The following is a 22,829-nucleotide window of genomic DNA, read 5'->3' on the forward strand; positions in this document are numbered from 1 at the left end:
TAAAATTTTATTCCGCGTAGGCGCCTTTCTGAGCGGGATACTGGGCCTTGATACACATGAGAAAGAAACGCAGAGCTAGGATTTCGACTCTCCCACTTCGCGGTGTTTCATCCAATTTAAATTTAAATTCACGTCATTGTCTTTTCAACGTCTAAAAAATTTCCACCGGAATAAAGTTCCTGATTTAAGGCCTCTATTCGCTCTGGCCTCCCGGCTATATTACGGTTCGTAATTCACGTGGCTTCCGCCGTCGGATCGCGTGCGGTTATGGTCTAAGGTTCACCTTATTCCCGTCTGAAGCTAGGTTTTTCCCAAAGTGGAACTTTTTTAATAAATTGCACAGTCCCCGGTGCCCGGCTCTTCCATTTTACGATGTTCGCCAGTTCAGGCAATTATAAACGATCATTGCAGTTGTACGTAGGTATACCATCTCGATACGTACGCTGCTTTAACCACTCTTTTCACATTGTCTGTTTCAGATTTAAACTTGGATTGTTTATTTTCTCCTTCCTTACCTCTCTTAGTTCACCCTTTAATTTTCAATTACTTTACTTTCAAGCGTTATTCTTCGACTCGACGGTTGACGACGACGAAAACTGATACGACGACAACGACCCGACCAACGTACAACGTAAAAAACGATCTCAAAGACATCGAAGCGACGCGAATCATTCAAAAGCATCGCAAGGGCAGCTCCGAACCGGAAGTTGTCCTACCAGCAATCAAGCAATCGATCAACGCACGCAAAGTACGAAGTGTAAAACCGCGGGGAGATCGTACAGCCGAGAATAAGAGCAACGCGGCAGTAGCAGCAGCGGCAGCTTCTAAGACTTGTCCTCAGATTTTTCTGAATCGGTGAAGAAAGAAGAACCGGCAAAATTACCGGTCGCGGCGGGTGCGCCAAATATTGCGGCAACGCACCTACATCCGGCAACATTTCGTTCTCCAGCTTCCGCCAATCTTTCACCTCAAATGTCAATTACTTGAAACGAAGGTGAGTAAACTTTACCCAGCATGTCTAACCACTCGTGATACACTCCCGATTCGCTCTTGTATACCTATGCGCAAATTTTTTAGTGTTTCACGGATGAAGGGTTAATTTCCCTTTGTTTCCCGACACGTATACGGCCGCCCCCTTTCAACAAATTTAATCTCAGCTTCACTCCATTATTTCTACATTCTGTACCTATACTAATATCGAGAGTTGCTCGTACACAACGCGGATTGACTCGTTTGGTACTCCGAGTATTTGGTACTTGTGTGAAAATTGAATTGGCTTAGAATTGACCTCGCGTCACCTGTCACGTATAACACCTCGTAGATTCGGGCAGTACAATGCACGTATTCACCGCTTCACGGAAAGGAAAAAAAGAAGCAGGTATAATTATACGAAATTTTAAACAACGGGCGATGCGTCCAACGAAGCTTGCCAGAATTCGAATAGCGAAGATTTTTTATGGGTGATATAATCACCGGTACGTGTTCTACTCCCTTAAATGGAGATGATGGCGTGGCATTGCGTCGTTAATCAAGACAGACAATCTCGATTATTCTGACGAAACAAAATATCGAATCTGGTTGTGCCTCCGGCATGAGGAAGTCCATTTTTAGACACCGGTAGACGCGCTGCATTTCATAAACGGCAGTAGAGACTGACTCGTACGTAAAATATGTATTTCCGGTTGCGTATCTGCTGGCGTTGAGCGGCCAGTTTCACAGAAAATATCAAGTATTATATAATAAATGGCAAGTTGACGCGGATTATCTTACACTCTTGAATGATATTTGTAACGTGTGAAATATTGTCTTTGAAAATTTTTAAATTCCATCAATCGACTCGGTGTGCCTGCGGTGCAGACGGCAGAATTCTACGAAGTATGTATTTGCGGTTGAAATTGCAGCACGTTGTACCCAGTGGGGATGATGGTAGGGACGTTCGGATAGGCAATGTGCCAAACATTTCTTTGAGAGTTGAAAAGTCGAGGGGGATACAAAAAAAGCGGACAGCTCTCGCGATTCCCGCAGGTGAAACTCATTCCGTACGACTCGAAGGTACATTAGAATTTTACCTGGCATGAACCTCTCTGCGGGAGTACATTCGTCTTATTCTCACTCCCCCGGTTGTTCCCTCGGGCGGTTTCCTTTCCTCCTTTTTCCGTGGATGATAAAAGTGGCAGCGTCGTTTGTTCTGTCGCGTTAACGAATCCCGGGATGTCTTTATACGCGGGAAATACGGTAGATGTTCGCTCTTATTACTGGGTTTTTTTTCCTCCGCGTCTCGACTCCGTTCGATTGAAATTCAAAAGGTCGAAATTTTCACGCGCTTTCTTACGATTTTTTTTCTCGTATTCCGCTATAACCGGTAACGAACTTTCAGCTCGGGTTCTACGTTTAAACTCTATTAAAACGAAACAATAGAGGGTTAATTTTCATCGCAATTATAACTTTTGGATAGATGGGGGTAGTTTACGCGCCTTGCTCGCTTTTCTCTTCTACAATCGGAATCTCCTGGCTTACCAACTAGTTTTAATATCTTCCCATCTACTTGTTACGTACATATACCTTGCAGACGGGCTACTTTACACGACGCTTCGCGAACAAAGCTTTCCGTTTTTCATTTTCAATTCACTCACGGAACTCTGACCGATCCTGTGCGTTACATGCCGCAAATACTTTTTTATACGTGAATTGGATAACAAATTGTCCAGGCTATAACGAACAGGATCGTTATAAGTTCAGAGAAAATTAATATTTGCATGGTTTTTGAGAGTATAATTTAATTTATGTATACGAGAGTTTTTACAACCTAATTCTGCAGAAAACAACACGATCGAGTTTACGTATGAAAATTATTTTATTATTCGCAAACTGTGTAGCGCAATTATTTCAAAAATCAGTTAGGTTGGTCGCGTTAAATCTCAGCTAGCGTTACGTTGAAATTATTCGCACTGGGTAATACAAGCGAAACGTGTAGGCAAATCGATTCGATATACACTTAACGAATTCTGATTTCTCCACTCGGCGGACGCGGATTTGAGTGCTCTGTACATATGGAACGACGCAATTTTTGCAAGCTTCGTTGCCACCTTTCCGCACGAAAAATCTTCCGTACAGAGCCAATTAAACAAATTGAGAATCCATTATTTTTGTCGCACCATCGGGGATATGGTAATTTCATTAAATCGGATGGACAGAAATGTAAAAAAAGATAAAGCGTGAGAGTGAAAAAAAAGAGACCGTACTGCAAATTAATTCCTATCGAAGGCATCCGCGCCTCTTTGCCGATATTGAAATTCATTTATATTTCATGAGCCGCAAGCGTTTCTATACCATCGCAATTGTCATGGCATGGAAAATTGTATCATCATTATTAGTATGAATATCATTAATTATCATGATTATAATTGCATTAATATTTCTTTTTTTAACTGTCAGTACGCCGTTTTCACATTACACATCATATTATACAACACGTGACGCGAAGGCTCACAGGAAACAAAGCTAGTCGTATAATATTAACGTGATTCACGCTTATGGCTGTAGCCTAAGTTTCCACTCACATCGCAAAGTAACGCGATTCGTTTATATTCCCATGGCGTCATTGCTTCGTAATTAGAAATTTCGGTGCGCCCTTTGCTGCACCCTGGGTTAATACAAACGACGGTCACGATCGTTTTATTTCCGAATCAAATTATACGTACACGTACAAGCGTATACCACACACATATATGTATGTATCGTCATTTGTCAATTAGAATAAGCCACTTTGTTCCCCCACCTGCAGTGCTTCGCAATATAATAATAACGAGAAGAAAAGGAAAAATCAAATTTCCCGCAGATTCTCGTCGGGAGACCTCAGCTCGGAGCTAGATGACGACGATACCAGCTCCGGGCTGACCTCCGTCAGCCAGCAGGACGCAGTGCCGTCCTATCAGGGCACCGCCTCCTCCGAGAGGCCCCTGCAGTCCCAACCGACACCCGCGCCACCCCCCAGCCAGCCTCCGGTCCCCGGAGCACCACCCTCGGGGGCACAGCAGCCTGCAGGAGGCGACCTGAGTCTCAATCTGCGCCCCGGATCGCGGACCACCAGCGCCCCTTCATCCCCAGCTAAAACCAGGGAGAGTCTTTTGCAGAGGGTTCAGAGCCTGACAGGAGCTGCTCGTGACCAGGTGAGTCCTTCGCCTTCGTATTTTTGACTTACCGAAGCTCTGGACGGGGGGTCGTTCGCTCAAGGAAGTCGCGTAGACGTTGACCAGTTGGAATTGAAATTGTAAATCGAAGGAATTACTTGAACGACTGATGTATGTTATTTGAAGTGAGGAGGAATCGATTGAGATGACTGAAATCATCGGAAAGCATTGCGAATCGCGTGACAGTGGTGAAGAAATCGGTGCGTTGGAATTCATGTGGGAATCGTTGTAAGTTTTGGGGTGATCGACATCAAGTGGTTTAAATTCGCATTAACGTTTCTGTTCACTCCTATGTAATCGCGTGCTCTCGTTGATTTCCGGTTGGAAGTTGAGTAGTAATATTGAATATCAATGGAAATAAACGAGAATCACGTGATGAGGTAGAAACCGATAGATATCACTCTAAAGCAGTGATAGAGAACAGAAATCATTCAGTAGATCTCCAAGTGAACGGTCCCTCGGCTTTGAAGCATATTCAGACGAGAATTATATTATTGTGTAGTCAAAAAAAAAAAAATAAATAAAATATGGCAGAGTTGGATTTCCAGAAGAACGTCTGTTATGTGCTTAATTTTTATCCGACGATATTTGGAGAATAAGATTTTGTGATCTTAGTATCAATCGACGCGATTCGTTCTAACTTACAAGTAAGGCTACCCTACTACGACTCTTTAGTGTACAAAGTTTGAACAATATCGACAGGTCACACTGGGGTATAGCTTGCTTGTTAGAACTGCATGCAAAACAGTGTATTTTTTTGCTCGACGATAACTTGAAAGCGGAATGACCAATTTAGACGAAATTTGATCCATGTGTTTGGCTATTTATTCTACTCATAATTAATAAGATTATCTGCAAGCCCGAGAAGATCGTTTTCTTTTTTATCATTTGTTGTTGGGAAAATAAAAATGATTCTGCAGTGAAAAATTCTTGTACCCTGGCAAACTATAGATATAGCGGGAAGTTCTAGGACTGCTGATTCCTTCAGGCCAATCAAATATTTCCTGCTTGCTTAGCTTGGATTGAAATTTTCGAAGGTGCGGAGGTAACGCAAGCGGTAAATTGGGGAGCGGCTCGCCTGTTTTCTCGGCTTTGTATTTATCGAGATCCTTGAAGCTTCGTCGACGCCCGAGGCGCGGGAGATCTCGTTAGATCGGTAACGGGACGACGATCCTGCGAGCAATACGACTGTAAGGGTAGACGAAGAGCTCTTCTTGCCTGCACGGCGATGCGATATCGAAGGATCGTTAATAACGAAGCGGTATAAGGCGAGCCGATGTTTTGTCTCGTTATATTTAATAGGTCGAGTATAAAAGTTGACGACCCGTAGACAATAGGCGCACGCGTGTAATGGCGACATCGCCAATCTTGAAGACACGCCGCGAATACAATGGATGAGTAACGCGATTCTGACCCTTGGAATTGAGACTCGAGCATCAAGTGAGACGCCGGGCTTTTATGTTGAGGCGTGAAAGAACCTTATCTTCGCCGACTCGACTACCTTCCTTGCCACGCGATTCCCAAATCTTTTCACGATTTGATCTTTAGAGTGTAGCTAATTCCCCCCTGCGGTCCATCCACACGCTACACGGACCCCAATGGGTATACAGATAACGTCAGATTGAATACGCTCGTCACTTTTAATGCGACGAATCGTCGTCGTCGCGGCGCGAAACTTATCGCGAAAAGTATACGAGTCGCCTCCGATGAGTTGATTGTTGTAAGAAAATTACACTGATCTTAAGTCACGATCCAATAATTTTATGAATCAAATAACAATACAATTCATTTGTGAGAAATTTTGATCAATCTACTTCCGGAATAAAATCATCCGGTGAATCTCTTTACATCCAAACTTCCTCTGTTTATACACGACCGCTTCTTAATAAAAAATATCGCTGAACTGGAATAATTGAAATTACAAAGGCAATCTGTTTTCAGTTTTAATCCTTAAGAATTGCCGTTCATTTGTTTCTGTAGAATTATCATAAACTAAGGATCTTTGATTCGTAATTCACTGACGTTTCTTTTTTAATCGGAAAAATTGAGTTCACCACAAAGAAAATACAACACGACTGGAGTAGAAAATCAAATTATAATATAAGTATATCTAGGTTCCAACATATTGACAGATTTTCAGTAAAATATTTCAAGGTGTCAGTATAAATTCGAGCCTCGCCGAGCCTTGAGAAAAAAAGGCAGCCTCCGTCAAAAATCGTATGCTTTCAGGTCGGTTTTTCAGGATGTATCGAAGAGCGGATGTCTGATTTGAGAATTTCCCGAACCCTTTGAATAAAAAATGTGGGTCATAAAAATACCTTCTCAGAGGAGAGCGCGAGGTAGAATGCGAGCGTAAAGTTGAATCTGAGATAAAAGTGAGGAAATTCGATCTATTCTATTCTGCAGAGGACCAAACGGTGAGAAGAGCCGGAGATCTGAAACTTGACGGACTTTTACGACTCAATGTAACTACGGTATATACGACAGGTGACGAAAAGTAGAGACGAACGAAAACTGCCGACTGGAATCGTTGAGTAGGAATTCAGGTGGAAATGCTCGTTCGATTTAGCACGGATGAAAAAGTGAGAGGAGATTCTCCGAAAGTATCTCGGTTGTCGCGATTTCTTTCTCACCCTCGCGTCTCGGCATCAATCAAATACTCTTGTTCGGAAATAAATTCGCATCGTTCACTTCACAAGAGCAGAAAAGGCTGCTGTCTACATCACCCAGCGAGCTGTATCGGCGATAATAAAGTCCCAGTTTCTTTGACCACGGCAGGTTGATCCTGTGTTTTTTTATTCGCTCAAATATCTACGAGTACCGCGTACAGATTGCAGATACACTGAAAATTGCGAGAACGAATCGTGGAATTAAGTCGATTAAATTTATTCGAAACCTTGCGCATCTCTTAGCAGCATCAGACCGGGCGAATTAAGCTTGCAAGTATTTCAATTTCATTGGCAGACGCTTTGCTTTCAAGGTTTTACAATCGCGTAAAGCTGATTGAATAAATTATCAGGGTAGTGGTGGCCTGTTTTCCCGCAGCTCTTTCAACTTCGCAACGAACATTGAACTTCAAACATCACAATTGCAGGAACACCGAGTAGCCGTTTTAATTGATAATCGCTTCGTTAAAGGTACAAGGCACGTCAGCTCTGGCTCTTTCTCCCATCGCGGAGAATCCATTCTCGAGCCGGAAAGAAGTGGATTCAATTTTCCCCCGCATCGCTTGTCCGTAATAAACAACTCTTTCCGTATCGAAGGAGGTCACCGCTCTGAGATACCGGAGAAGTCGAGGAACGTGTAGCAATTAATCGCTCAAAATCTCAGGCAACGTAATCAGGGAGGGAAAATTAGAAGGCCGAGTACCGTGGTTAAAAACCTGTAATAACTTAAATTCTACGGGAATTCATTTCATCGCTGCGGTCATTTTGTCGCTTAATTTTCAGTCCAAGAGACTAGTTAAGTTCTCTTTTCGTGTCTCAAGATGACATCAGGCGGCCCGTGACGTGGAGTAGCGGTATAGAGATTTTTCGCTAGACGAGATCCGACCGCATAAGCCTTCCTTTCCTTTCTTCTCGTTTATCGGAAATTTCAATACAACCCGGGTTGAAGAGCGCGTAAGTTGTCGCCTCCCTTCGACTCGGGACGTCGCCAGTGATGAAATCAATTGCATATCGAGGGGCATCCGGGCCTGCCGCTGGTTTTCTTTCACGACTAGGATCGATATTCAAGCCTCCTTCAAATCCAGATACGCTTTTACCCTTCGATATACGTCCCCGTCACTCATCGCGATCGCTCGTTTTGTTCCCAATATGGCGTTGTGATAACAGAGAACCAGGAAGTTTGATCCTACAATTTTCTGGACAATTTTTGTTCTCCTGAGGTGCCGATTAGTCGGTTACACACGGTTGCAGATTAATTCCTAGACTAAAACTGTTCGTAACCCAAAAATTTCGAAAATAAAACAACTGAATCTGACCGTTTTAAGTTTTGAGAAAATATTTGTCAACTTTGAAAAATCCGAGAATTAAATTTGATGGCCAATGATCTAGTTTTGCTGACGTTACTAAATACAGGTGCGATCTGGTTGGGAAAATAATTCGAAAATATCATTCTGACCGTTTCTCGTAACAATTCTGAATTATAGTGATAATATGCCGTTAGAATTGAGGCCATTGTTTCTACGGATCAAATTACCACAATGGACGATTGCAGTGGATAATCCAGACTAAATGCAGGAGTCTATGCACTCTCGGTGCATGCAGACTCCGAGCTTTCCGGAATTTCACGTAGATTTCATCCTGCATGTCTATACATCCTGCCCATTATTGCACTATGCATTCGGCCGCCTGCATGCGGTAAACTCTAGAGATATTTCAAAGCGTTTGCGAGTTCCATTGAATTGCCGGCGAGGGAACGAGATATATAAACCGGAAATAGACATCTATTTTCATCCCTATCTTCCAGACGCAGTGGTTGTTTTATTCCATACCCTTGCGCTAAAACACGCCGCTCTATTTAACGCTGCGTGTTATAGGTGCAGCTACAGATTAATAGAGATGTTGTTATATTTTGCGGATAACAACGTGGCTGTACGCTAGTAAGCACGTGGCTCGATCACAGACGACAAATCTTCCAATACCATAGTGGCAGAGTCAGATCTGCAGCTTAATTTTTTGGATACATGCGCAGTTATTCTTACCTCAAATCGTTGGAGATATTTTGTCGATTAGTTCATCACAAACATCTGCGAAAAAGCATGTAAAACATTTTAACCATAGCTTCCCACGATCATGAATGATTCGATTTCATAACTAGAAGAACTGTGCGTTACTCTGGCGAAAACTATTCGCAATTCTTTTGCCTAATAAATCTGGAAGCAGCTTTTGATCGGTTATAACGACAGATACGAACCAAGTCAGTATCTCCTTTACTTATGTATTGCAACGAGGCAATGGCATATAAGATGCATACCGGCGTGGGAGAGGAAAAAAAAGGGGGGGAAACCTGAGGGAAGAAAACCGCATTAACTAATTGGAGTTTCATGCAAATAAGCGTGCAAGCACGTCGCTGCAGGGCTGGAATGGCCGAGATCGCGGTGGCAGCTTGCCAATTTGCATGTGTCCGTTACCGGTAGTGGAGAGTAATTTTTTTAGCCCCCATACTGGCAAACGTTTCAATTTGTTGGCAAAATTTTTGCAGCCACGCGAACGATTCACGGTTGCAAAAAGCACATAATACACTTACATATTCTGCGCTTCACGCGTTATAGTTGTTGTCAGTCTAGACGCGCAAGTGATTTTTTATAGAGGAAACTTGTCCATCATTATTATTCAGGAACGTATTCTTCTCTCGTGTACCGACAATGAAACACGTATAGGTTATGATGAAGACGTGAAGCGATACGGAGGCCAGGATGAAGTTTAAGGTATGCTAGGTAATGATGTGACGGTTTAATGAGATGAAAATAAATTCTCGAATACTTTGAAAATAAAATACACCAAGTTCTCGTTGAAGTATACTGAAAAAATTGAAAATTATTCTTATTTTCATTACAGAATGAATATTTCAGAAGTCATAAGTAGGTACGACTCTTAGTATCCGCGAGTCGTAAAATTATACCGCGTAAAACCGAGAAATGGGTTTAAAGACAGTAAATTTAGAGTCGACGCTTTGCTGACTTGACGGAAAGCTGATGTAAATTGAAACAAGGAATTTTATCCTCTTACGCGTGAAAAGATCGGCCTGAATACGATTTTAAGTTTGTTCCGCGAAAATAAGGCTACGGGGGATTGAAGTTGTCGACAAAAATGATGAATACATAATGCATCCAAAGGTACGAGGAATGACTAAGTCTGAGTTGCCGTTTCAAGTTTATTTTACGACCCGCGTAAGTGGTGCGAAAGTAATCACATTACGCGAAAGTTTCCTTCTTAACCTTCGACGAAAACGAAAAATAAAGGAAGCACAGCGAATAATTTAAAAAGAAAAAGAATCTGCAAGCATTGTGAAGGACTTGACTCTTCAATTGATGGGCATACCAACTCTTGCGATTCCCCCGTATTACTTTGCTTCCTAGTTCAAGACCTATAAATATGTATAATACTTTTGCATTGTGAATTTCACGTATACTATGGCGAATAAGAATAATCCTTCTCCGCAACGTGACGGCAACAGGGAAACGGCTAAAAATATTTGAAGACCCCTTGGCAATAGTTGGGAAAAAGGCGACTGTGTATCATATCGCGTGTTTACGTTTCTGGTCCTCGGCCGGCTTTCCATCCTGGCCGTAATCACTGACCTATATCAGACACTCAGCCATGCAACTGCCAAGCTCCGTATATGGGATATGGTTATACGGGCTGCAGATTATACATATACGTGTACAGGGCGTTGGAATATGCAAAACATACCGTGCAGCACCGCTGCCGAGAGCCGCGTAACGATATATTGAGCAAGTTAGTTTCATCAAATTTCGGATAATTAGTTGGAAAATTGGGCAACATGCTTGACTTGGCGCTAATTTGCTTACAATAATTTGATACGACCGTGTATAATCATTGCGTTGAAGGCAAATTGTCAAAGGTAAATAATTACGTACTACTTGGAGTTGGATAACGTAATACAATTTCAAAGCCAGCCGAATTATTAAACTCGTTGACAAAAGATCTGAGAGCTTCTCTCTCTTTCTCTCTCTCTCTCTCTCTCTCTCTCTACTCTTCTGACTCGTTACACCACGAAGCTGCGAATTCAACTTCAACGAGTCTGCTTGAGCTTCAAATTCATTCGTAATTTATGTGTCTCGCTATATTCGTAAACGAAAACAATTCAGGCGCAAGCTTATATTACTGAATATTACATCGATATATTTCTCAAAGGCACAATAATTGTTATATCTACTCATTTCCAAGGTATCTCACGTTTATTACCAATTCATACATCACCTAATCGATACTTTGCGGCAACTTATCACCGTACGAATGGGAACGATTATATCGTTCGGTATTACATCAGGTGATAATATGACCTGTATTCATAAATTTGACGCGCAGTTCCTGAAATAATTTGTAGACATTCAACCGCGGCATTGCGCTTAGAGAGCGTAATTTCGAACAGGGTAGGTCGAGTAAGTTGCCGGTGACGCGAAAGCTTAAGTCAAAATTGTAAGATTCAGCAGTGACAGATTCCATTCGGCTAAAGTACACGGTAATTTGGAAACCTCGCCTTCTTTTACGCCTCAAGAAACTGAAGGCAAAAGAGCGAAAAATATCACCATTTCTTCTCCTCTGACTGGCGAGTGAAAGGGGGCAGATGAATCAGTACGTCAAGCCCACGCAAGTCGCCCTCGAGTAAAGTACCCGGCGTATAAGGTTGTCACGGAAACAGCTTCGGAGGTGCAGCGATTACCCGTCGACTGTAAGACCTCAAATCGGGGCATTACGGTGTCATATTGTGCCCACGAGCAACGCGTCAGGCTGTGCAGTTTTTTTTGAAAAGGGCCCTTCTTATCGTGACTCGACTCTCAGCCGGCGTTATGGAAAGAAAAAGCTCGAGGCAGTTTAGCGGAAACTACCGTCCCGACTACGGATATCCCAAGTCTGTCAATTGAGAAGGTAATTGCAGTTTGAGCAATATGGCGTGCTCGGGATTTCCGACAGGGTCGGTCCTGGAGTCCTTAAAGCGAAACAACGCTGCGACCCTCGTCATCCCTTTCGGCTATTATCGGTTCTACACACTTTTACGTCCAGCTGGCACGGGACTCTCGCACCAGCAGCCACGTCGCAAAGCCGTGGTAACAGCCCTCGCACTATCGGCACCTTTCACCCCTTTGGCCTGCAGTATAAGTGAAATCAACCCGGGTTGAACAAGTTCGAAAGGGTGGCGAGGCTCGTCCCAAACTCCTCTTCAACTATCGTCCTGCACCCTCGGCGTGGAATTAGTTGGCTTAGCCGAGTCCGCCTTCGGTTCGTTCCTCGAATCAATTTAACTCGACCACTTGCACGAGCTGCTGCAGGTACCGGGATAAACGTCGGGATTAAATTGCTCGTATTTATTTAACCGTTGGATACGAGCGCTCCGCTCTCGGCGCAGTGGTTCAAATTCTTCGGCAAAACCTGATTCTCGAGTATGCGCGTGTAGTTACAAGGTTTGATTGAGAGGCTCGGAGAGGCTCGATGAGACACCCACGATGCCTCCTGGCTTGATTTATTTTTCTAAATCTATATATCAGCTCGACCTAAAACAACAGATCCTGTTTCGCGTGCTCCGTGTTTTCCTGCATTTCTCCCCCCCTCTTTACACCGCGTAACATAGCGAATAGAGAGGCTGCCGAATTTTCGCTGCTTGCAAACTACGTTTAGATTACAGGTTACTGTTTATTTTTCACAAGTATACTGCTTCCTCTGGTGGGCTCGATGCAATTGCCCCTGGAGCTATTCGTCTGCAAATTGAGAACAGGATCTAATTAACGATGTCCGGACTTGAGCCGAAGCGCGAATCTACATAGACTGGCAAATTCTATCAGGTTTTATAGCGTCGTTAACAAATTCGAAATTGTGCAAAATGCACCGTTCATCCGTTACTCGTAATTGTTTCGCGTTAAAAGCTCCCAGCGTGAACTGTGACCTCGCGAAGCCGAATCTCTGCGGTTTTTGGAATTTGTTGGGCTCACGTTGGGACGTCGTCGAACATACATTACAAGTGTTAAGCTTCCATAGAACAGGCTCCCTTTCGACCAGCAGTGGCTTCGATATTTCATTCAGCCTGAGTTTGGCTATCGCTGTGGGCGTGGTACGAATACGGGCACGTCGCAATTTGCTGGTTGTATGGAAAAACTGAACAACTGTTATCCGCGAAAATGGGAGGAGGTTGTGCGTGATATTAACATCGACCTTCCATCTCGTGGCAAACGTGCCCCATAAACGAAGCTCAAAACGGTAATTGGAAGACAGTGTAATCTCTCTGCGGAAATAAAACATGCTTACGTTTTACAGCGGAGATAAGTAGCACGGGGTCGGGGGTGGCTCGTGGCTACGGGGAGAAAAAGGAAGACTAAGGAAAGGGGGAAAGAAGGGGGCTTCGCGGCTATATCGGGTAGCCAGTCACCCTACATCCGAGCGACACCCTCATAAAAAATTTAGGCACGCCCGCGGTGGCGGAGGCATGTTGCCCTCGGCCTCGCGAAAGACTAGGAACTTTTATCATTATTTTATGAGAGGCGTGTTCCGAGTCGGTTCTCGCGGAAGCAGCTTTAGGCTGGAGAACGAAAATGGGGCTTGAAAGGGTCTGGTTATTTGGGTCAGTGCCGAGGTGACGCGGAATTTTAGTTTAAGTTCAGCGTTGGCGTGCATTACGGGTAGCGGAACGTGCGCCGGTGCTCCAGGTGAGACTTCTTAGCAAACTTAAGGACGCCTCTCGACGTCTTCAGCCGGAAAATTACCGAGGCCGTTGTCGATCGGTGGTGAATTTGTCGTCTCAATTAATAAAACCAAAAAGTGGAACACTGCCAGCCAGATAGATGATGGGAGTGCTACACTTCCCGGGATACGGATTCTTGGCGGCTGGTAAAGCACTCGCATCGAGCATATTTTTCAACACCGCGTTGTTTAGTTACAGCTAATTACCACCGACGGATATTGTTCGCGAACAAAAGAACCAATCGGATTTCACTTTCATGCGCTTCCGGCTATATCAATCTAAATGAAAATCTCATTCTCGAAGCGCTAATTAATACTGTGACAGAGGGATGAGATCCAACCTCTCTCTGCACGTTCATATCACGTGCACTGTACTGCACTGGTAGCTATGTGTTGACACTGCCTTGCGAACAGCTCGGAACGTGGTCTGAAGACAATCCACTATTCCATCGTGTCGTGTCTCGTTAGTCTAACGATGCGGTTTACGGTTGCACCTGGTGCAAGTTTCTTCTCTGTTCTATTTTGAACATGTAATTTCGGATTCTCATGGAGAAATTTTACGTATCGTACAAACTATTTCGAATTTCAGTCTGTTTCGTCAAAGTAGCGATGCGTAAGTCGAAACAAAAGTATTTCAAATCATCATCATACACGAACTCACACTCGCGTGCAATGTTTACATGTCCGTCCCTACTTCAAATCTAGCCGCTTGCCCGTGTCGCGACTCAAAACAAGTCTGCTTTGTATCTACGTCCTATTCTCGATACTGTTGCGAAATCATATCTGTATATCATCTATGTGTATTCTCGCCTGTAAATCGTCAGTTATCGTTCTCTTCTCTCGGTATACACATCGCGTTACCTGTGTATCTTTCTCAAATAAAGAATCTTTAGTGAGCAATCAATTATTATAAGCATTTATCAATAATTCTCGGATCCCACGTCAACGATCCATTATCTATTGTCATCTTTCCAAACACAGTCGAAGATCTTAACAGGTAATGAAAGAATGTGGCGAATTGGTTTTCGACAGGCATTCTTGAACTCGCTAGTGAATTTGACAAGTCTGAATAAATAAATGTAATCCGATTTCTGGAATGTGTAAAAACTGGTACAATTTATAGACGGCTATGACTAGATGCCACTTAAGAATCCTTTCCAAATTCTAAAGAATGGCTCAGAAATGATCTATAAGTCGATCTATGAGTATTTGGATTTGATTCTTGTACATTTGGGTATTTCGAATGCGTGTGGCACTAAGGATCAACGATGAACGCAGAGGTGAACCAAAAGTAAGACGAAATTCCTCTCTTTTTGCGCAGGGTGCTTCGATCTTGGGCGCCGCGGTTTCTGGAGCAACGCGCGGTCCTTCCTACAACAAGGATCGCTGCTTCACTCTGCTAGTGGTGGACGACCAGAACACCGATTGGAGTAAATACTTCCGAGGACGTCGGCTCCATGGAGACTACGAGATCCGGGTTGAGCAAGCCGAGTTCCGGGAGCTTTCGCTCACCGCAAGCGAGGCGGGAACGATCGTCTCCATGGCGGTATTTCGAAACGGCACAAAAGTGATTCGGTGAGTAGGCCACTCATGTATTCGTTCGGTGTTACATATTGTCGCGAAGGTGTCGTCGGCGATGGTTAATCGCTGCGTGAACCCGCGTCACCGCTGTTGGGTAATTTCTGGAAACTCCCATCGCTAGCCGGCTCTTATAACTTCGAAATACCCACGCTTGAGACGGGCTAATGAATGTGTACACAGTAGACACTTGGCGGTAAATTGCAGGTCAAACAGTTGAAATTGAATCTCAGCCTTGAGGGCCCCGCGCAATTTGAGGTTGTAGAAAACCTCAGGCACACAGCTGCTCGTGCTCTAACGCCGAGCTTAGAGCCCCTGCCTAACGAACTTTGGCTCGTCGCTCCGCGTATCATCCCGCAGAACTTTGCCGAAAGAAACCGTTTCGCTTTAAAGCCGCATAAACTTGGTGAAGGGGCATTCGGAGGGGGGAGCTTTTTGCTTTCGCGTACTGGTAGAAGCGTTGTTCGCGTTACGGATAATAACAAATTCTCGTCTTTTTGCTTTGCCTGACATTTTCGGTAATCTGAGAAATTCTCTCTCGCCGTTATTCTTGAATGGATGAATTTTCTCGAACGTTGTGATCGCGATTTCCTTCATACTCGAATCCTCGCTCCGATCACAAGAGGGAAATATCTTTGACTGAACGGGCATCGTACGGCTACCGGAAGTTGTGACTCGGTGGTGAAACGGTGAGAGGTTGGGACATGGGCGCCCCGGAACCGTGACAAAACGAGGACATAAATAATTCAGAGTTCATAAAGGTGGAGGTAGGATGGAGTGCAGGAAGTCCTTAATGCATACGGCAGAGTCAGACCCACGCGTGCGCACCGGGTAATTAAGTCTCGTGTTCCATAAAAGGTGCCAAGGTTTACAGCTTTTATATTATGACCCGTGCGCATCGCAGAGTCCTTGACGCTGCTGCAGAATGAAGGCGCGATGATGGCTCGAAGTGCTCGTATCGTCCTGCGGCTCGAGGCTCGTAAACGAATGTAATTTTTCACTCTTTCGCGATCCCTCGGCGGAAGAGCTTTCGACGCTACGTGAAACCGTGAATTTTTTTCATCGCTATAATACAGAGAGATGTTCGTGACCTGCGAGGATCGGTCGTGCAAAAATTTCTCGCCTATCGAGGCACGAAGCATTTCTTCTAGCTTTCATTTTCGTCGTAGATTTTTTGACTTTTGTACTATGAGATTTTTAACACAGTTCAAAGTTAGTATTTCAGATATGTACCTACTGTATTATTTTTACGAACTTTTGAATATTTAAATTACGATCAGGAGTTTGTTCCCGTTGTTCAGCTTAAATAAATCTTTCAGCGAACGCGGGCAAGTGTCAGGGATATCATCTAAGAAATACAATAAATATCCCAGGAACAACGTTCCCGACTCAATAACGTGGGTGCTGTTTAATCAAGAAGTTTAATTTCCGTTCCTCCAGATCCTTCAAACCAGACTTCGTGCTGGTTCGTCAAAATCTCCGCGACGCTGGCGAAGATTACAAGAACTTGTTACTAGGATTGATGTACGGGGGTGTTCCGAGCGTCAACAACTTGACGGCCATCTACAACTTCCAGGTGAGAAGAATCCACTCGATCTAGGCGTCGCAGAGCGAAATATCGCGTCGTAATCTCGTGCGTTTCGTCATCGTATACCTCGATTCTGAGTACTCAATTTTTCTGCGATCGATGCAGCGATCGTTTGCTGAATTGAAATGATAATTCGGCGAAAAATCGATGACGCAAAATGGATTTGTCGAACGTAATGCACGCGAGGTATACGTGGCACGTTCGTGCCGATGATAGAACGTTGCTACGAAGATGAAAATGAATTTATGGTTTTCAGGACAAACCGTGGGTCTTCGCGCACCTGCTTGGGCTGCAGCGCCATTTGGGACGAGACAACTTCCCACTTATCGAGCAAACCTATTATCCCAACCACCGCGAAATGGTGAGTGTCCGTTTCAATTTTCTCCACCTACCTCATAGCTATCTATATCCCTAGACTCTCTGGCAGCTTGGGTCTGACCGTACGGCTCACGGATCGACCATATAAACCCGCAAGACTACGTGCGTCTCGACGTCGCCGGTTAAACTGCGGACTGAGTGGCGAGAGATGAACACATTGTTTTCAAATGTCCCTCTTTACAGTAATGAAATTCGTTGGGAGAGTTCAATGGTGGAGATGAAAAGTAATTACGAGGAAATTTCCATTTTGTAAAAGTAAATTCCACTCAACTTTCGTAAATACTGTTATTCATGAGTTCGCTACTCTTGATCGCACGTAATCGTGTTTAATTCGTTACATTCTTTACAAGTCTCTCGCTACCTCGTCTTCCAGATATTGTTCAACTGTCCTACAGTGCTTTAAACTGTATAATTAAAAATCGCTAATTGTTGGATGGAAAATAATTTCTTCTGCCTCGTGAGCAACGCAGACCTCCGTGAAATCTCTTTCGCAGTTCACGTAACCCTGATATCCTTGTCACCCTACGGAAATGCTTCCTCTCATAGCACACAGCGGGACAACCATGAATTAAACTTCGAGTCTTTGAAAGACGGGTCCAACTTTTGGCCGGCAAGATAGAGAGGACGACAAAGTTTGACGTTGACGGGTACCGAATAGCTACACGTGCCGTCCTTGTCTAAAATGAGATTTCTTTTTTTTTTTTTGTCATGATGTTAATGTCATATTCTTGTTCTTTTTTCTTTCATTCTTACATCAACGATTTTCAATGAACATTTTTATACAACTCTTTTTGCTGAGCTGCAGAGCAAAAATAGCCGAACAAAATTGAACATAAAATTTCAGAGAGGCTCGTCGAGTGTATCAGATAAAACCCATCAACTCTATTAAATGCGTCACAAAATTGATGTTATACACAATTTACGAGTGCACGCTACTTATTTATTACTACACAGAGAATTAACGAGCGGAGTCAGTACCAAGCGTGTATTAAAAGAAGTTATTGAGGGGTGAAGTATAAATTTTGGGACGTGTGGATGCGGGATCGTTAAAAATTAAAAGCACGCGTAACACGTTTTATGAAAATTTGACGACACTTTTTTTATTACATTTTCTTGCCTGTTTTTCAGTGGTGAATGTTTTCACCGAGATTCGCACAATTCTTTAGAATTCGAGTTAGATTTCTTCGGGAAAATAAAGGGCTGCACAAGCCATTTTCGACAATTACGAATTTGCAATCAAATGATTGAATTATCAGCCGATAATTTATCCGGATTGCAAAGTATTGGAGAAATTTTTTCAGCTTAATCGCTAACGATATATTAATTAAATCTAGGCGTTTATAAATATTTGTATAATATATAGCTCCAATTACTCAACTTATACATATTTTGGTTTTCATCGGTCACTCAGTCATATTAACTTTTCTACATTCGATTCAGACTGACTGCGTTTGACACTGTTTTTTTACAGATCATGAATTTCAGTTTAATGTTCGAAGTGTCAGTTGATTCGCTTGTCGAACGAAACGGTTATCATCAACATGTTGAGTAGTTGCGAGCAAATCTTAATCGCTATCAACAAAAAAGTGTTACAACTTGCATAGAACATATCCCTGCGAGAACTGAAATGGCCTACGTCTATACCAGAAATAAAACGGGCTGGTTTGCAACTGAGACAGCAACAAATTTCTACCAATATTTATCGCTGTGAAACGCGTTCCATATGAAATAGTTATCGAGTAATTAATTTTCGATTGATCAAAATTGCCAAGTACTTATTGAGGATAAATTGCTGGAATTGCGGAACCAACCCATTTCAGTTCCGATATTCAATTCTACTGTTTTGCAGCATTATTTTTAGTCTTATTACGTTGCATACGTTTGAAATTATTCTTCAATCAATATAAGGTTATAAACTATTGGTATTAGTAGTTTGTACTAAATTTGGTCCTACGCATTGGTCACGCTCTACGGGGCCAACGGTGGGATGCGAAAGTCCCGATTGCGAAATAAGTGAAAATTGGGGGGAAAAAAGGTGATAAGATGATGTGAAACGAAAGTGAAAACGAAGTTAAAAAATTTTTCAAAAATAAAAGCGATACGTAAATGCGTATCAAAATGAATTCTACCATTCAAAAGAATACAAAGAATTAGGTAAACTCGATAGCAACGCGAAAGAGCCATACATCATAATATATCATGTATTATAAGCTGTGCAACATAGGGGGTGGGCCAACAAAAAAAGAACAGCACCGATTTTAAGCCTGAATAAAAGCCAAACGTGTCGACCAATTTTCGAAAACTTTTTTTTTCCCTCAAGTAGAAGAACGCATTTTTTATTCCGCGTTTGAAAATCTGGAAATCTTAATTCGTTGTTGATGTACACGTTGTTGAAAAGCAGGTTTTGAAAATGTCGCTGGAAGACTGAAAAAAATTAATTGTTAGAGAAAGTTCTCGGAAATCGGTCGATGCGTTTAAATTTTATTCACGTTTTAAATAGATAATGTTTTTTTTGGCCCATCCTGTATATAGCTGTATAGGTATATCTTACAATTAATTCTAAATCTAAATTAACATTATTATTAGATATGTATACATATAAAATGTGAAGGAAATAATTTAACGTTACACAATATACAATAAGCTTGTGAAATATTTACAACACATATATATATAGCAATACATAATAGATATGTATACATCTATACCGCGCGGGTTAAAACGTGTTTCACGACAAAAACGAAAGAGTTTGGCCTCCGGTAGTTTTTCTCTTCACGTGTTCAAATTGACGAGAATCTATTGATCGCGTATGGTTATCATCTGACCGTGTTCTCCGTACCGTCAGGTCGTCGTTTGCATATCCGTCCTCGACAACCCAAATACTCGGACTCGAGGTAAGTGCAGTAGCGTCCAATCAGTACAATTCAAGCCCATAAAGGACTCTGTCATTGAGCGTCGCGTCAATTACCTGCAGCCTGGCTTGGGCAGCTGATTGTGAGCCTGAGTCTTAATAAAATCCGATAACATCGCAGCTACTCCGAGTCGGTGATCTCTCTCATTCAATATATTCGTAGTACAAATAGAAGTTAAAAAAAAAAAAAAATTAAAAAATAAAAAAATAAATATGTCTGCAGGGGTAAAAGATCCGGAGTACCTCCCAGGAACGAAAGCACGTCCATCCTCGTGTACCGGTTTTAACGTCGATTCAAAGATTCTTGGATGAGATACGATCGTTTGACGCCCACGCGATGGGTGAATAAATACGTATGCGTTAGTTCGTAGTTAAAATATTTATACTTAAAAATGAAAGATCCGCGTGTTTTTCTGACGCGTGATCGTAGCTCGTACTCGACGATCGGTGATCAGGGTTCCCTTGCCCACTGTTCTTCTCTCTTACGCTGGTGCTCCTTGATGCAGTTCTTGTAGGCGACCGAAGGGAACCAGGAACATCCGGCTGGTCCCTTCATGCACAGTCCGTGCTGCTCCTGGCAGTCCTGAGGACCGGGGGTGCTTTCCCACAGGCATTGTTTTCTCGCGCCGTTAGCCAGAGCGGCACCCTTGTTGTGCCAGGCCGTGTATTGAATCTGAAACATTCGGAATTCAATATCCGCGCGACATTGATCCTCTACGCAGACTGCATGATATACGTCTGGCTCGCAAGGCTTTTAGCTTTTATAGATAAAACGATCAGAGACCAAATTGAAAACGACGCTGCACCGAGCCTCGTTCTTCTATCTACTTCAAACTTGATATCAATTTCTTTCTATATTCCACCCCCGCATTTTATTACCTTCAGATTGATCGAAGTACGCAGGAGGGGAAGAGAACCGTTCAAAAGAAAAACGCTGAAGAAAATGAGGTAGAAGCCGAGTCGTTTGTTTGGCAAGTGTTACGTTTCGGGTTCGACAATATGAAGTTCACCGGTAAAGAGGAAATTGGAGAACTCGACAGGAGATCGTGACACAAGTACGACGGGTTTGTCGAAGTTAATTAAAATTGTCATTTCAATTCCGCGAAATCGATTAGGTATCTACGGTAACGCGTAGATAGTATTATGTGCACTGCGCAGAGACGCAGGGTTAAATTGGACTGGATCGCGTCAAGTCTTCGATTCCATCAATAATTCCTGCAGGATCTCCGGAGCCTTGCGGGCTTTCGGGCGATCGGAGTATCTGGGAAAACGGCGAGGCGAGCCCGGAGCCATGTCAAGAGGAATGAGTGACATTCGAGATGCGACGGAGTCGGGTTCGCAGCTAAGCGAACAAACGGAGAGCTTCCGTTCGGTTGCACCAATCTACCGAACCCCGCGAAACATACCCAGCTCGAAGACTCTTCTATTTGCCCTTCCATCACTCGTAGCAAATTGCAGGATCCTGTAATTTTGGTTTTAGTAACGGTAGTCGAATTCGCGCGTAGCTCCACCCATTTCGCGAAATCGGATTTAGCTAACAGCCCTCGATTCTCAGCGGGAACTATAATCTGCATAGAGTTATTGCGGTTATATATTCGGGCCGTTGGACAGCCCTTAGAGCTGACAGAATGGGGGACCAATTGAGCAAGCTATATCCGAAGATCCTGGAATTGGATCTCGCTGTACGTTGGACTAACTTTCGCGTGTTTACCTTTGTCTCGACGACTGGTTCAACGGTCCTGACTCTCGCGGCTTTCAAATGTGGTGATAAAGCATTGTTCACATATCACATTCTCACCACTCGGGTAACGAGTGACTGCAGAATGCTAAAAACTCCTGCCAAACGACGACTCGGACAAGGTTTCTTTCGGAGAACCGGAAGTGGTCTGATAAATATCGGCCAGAAGTTCGAATGGAGATCGGACTTCGCTACGACTCGATTTAGCGCCATTGAGACAACCAGAAAATGTTCGTTAACATGAGAGAAACTTACGCTGCAGACGCAGTTGTGGTGGTATAGCATCCTGAATCCCTTTCGTTGCCTGGGTGAAACCTTCGGCCACGGCATGACCAGGCCGCAGAGGTTGAACCTCGGCTTTCCATCGCTCACGTGGCCGCTGATAACGTACGTCAATCCCCGTTGTAGAGATACTCCGCACATTCCGTCGCTGGATGCAGTGTACAGCAGGCCGTCCTTCAGAGAGCGCTCGGCTTCGTGACTCAGCTGTAAACGGAAGCGAATGTCATTGGGAATACAAACAAATTTTCCCGATGAAATACATGCCCCCCACTTTTCTCGTCGAGTGAAATTTTTTTACGTTACAGACACCTAAGGAGGGCCAATTAAAAGTTGACGTGTCGGTGCTTTGTTCCGAGATTTTCAATCCATCATTAACTCGGAGAGACGAGACGATTCACATTTTTTTCGGTGTGTAACTGATACGCACGAAAACTTTCCGTTCGAACTTCAGCGCAGAAGTTTAACTGGGTGAGAGGGCGGCTGAATTTCGAGGAGACGGTTGATGGGTGTTATATTGATTACGTCCGGTGCAGAAGGGAGCGAGATCGCTGAGCTGTAGCTCAGTACTAATAGTTCACCCGGTGCGAAACTTCAAACATCCGTCGATCCGTCGATCAGATTCGTCGACCCGAATCGCGCCTGCCCGACGGTTCGACGGATTAGTATCGAAAAACTTGAGTCCCCTGAAATTCCCCGACGCAAAATTGCGAGCTTCGACCTTTCAATCTGTTGTATAATCACGAAA

At 43.4% G+C, this 22,829-nt stretch overlaps 2 protein-coding genes across 4 annotated transcripts in view; one reads left to right on the forward strand and one right to left on the reverse strand.

The window, feature by feature from the left end:
* Positions 1–851: 851 nt before the first annotated feature.
* Positions 852–22,829, forward strand: part of LOC124180721 (synapsin) — a gene marked incomplete at its 5' end in the record, with an annotated part of 91,081 nt that continues 69,103 nt past the window's right edge. Inside the window, 5 exons of the mRNA XM_046566467.1 lie at positions 852–994; positions 3,839–4,169; positions 14,931–15,184; positions 16,628–16,763; positions 17,032–17,136. Coding sequence (XP_046422423.1) covers positions 852–994; positions 3,839–4,169; positions 14,931–15,184; positions 16,628–16,763; positions 17,032–17,136 — 969 coding nt within the window. The remainder of the gene's footprint in view (positions 995–3,838; positions 4,170–14,930; positions 15,185–16,627; positions 16,764–17,031; positions 17,137–22,829) is intronic.
* The window catches only part of LOC124181340 (tissue inhibitor of metalloproteinase), a 51,517-nt gene continuing 47,309 nt past the window's right edge, over positions 18,622–22,829 (reverse strand). For all 3 annotated transcript variants that reach the window (XM_046567815.1, XM_046567813.1, XM_046567814.1), the window contains exons 4-5: positions 22,058–22,288; positions 18,622–20,737 (exon numbers count right to left, since the gene is read on the reverse strand). In XM_046567815.1, coding sequence (XP_046423771.1) covers positions 20,516–20,737; positions 22,058–22,288 — 453 coding nt within the window. In that variant the 3' untranslated portion in view covers positions 18,622–20,515. The remainder of the gene's footprint in view (positions 20,738–22,057; positions 22,289–22,829) is intronic.

Source organism: Neodiprion fabricii, chromosome 4 (genome assembly GCF_021155785.1).
Source record: "Neodiprion fabricii isolate iyNeoFabr1 chromosome 4, iyNeoFabr1.1, whole genome shotgun sequence".
NCBI classification, from domain to species: Eukaryota; Metazoa; Arthropoda; class Insecta; order Hymenoptera; family Diprionidae; genus Neodiprion; species Neodiprion fabricii.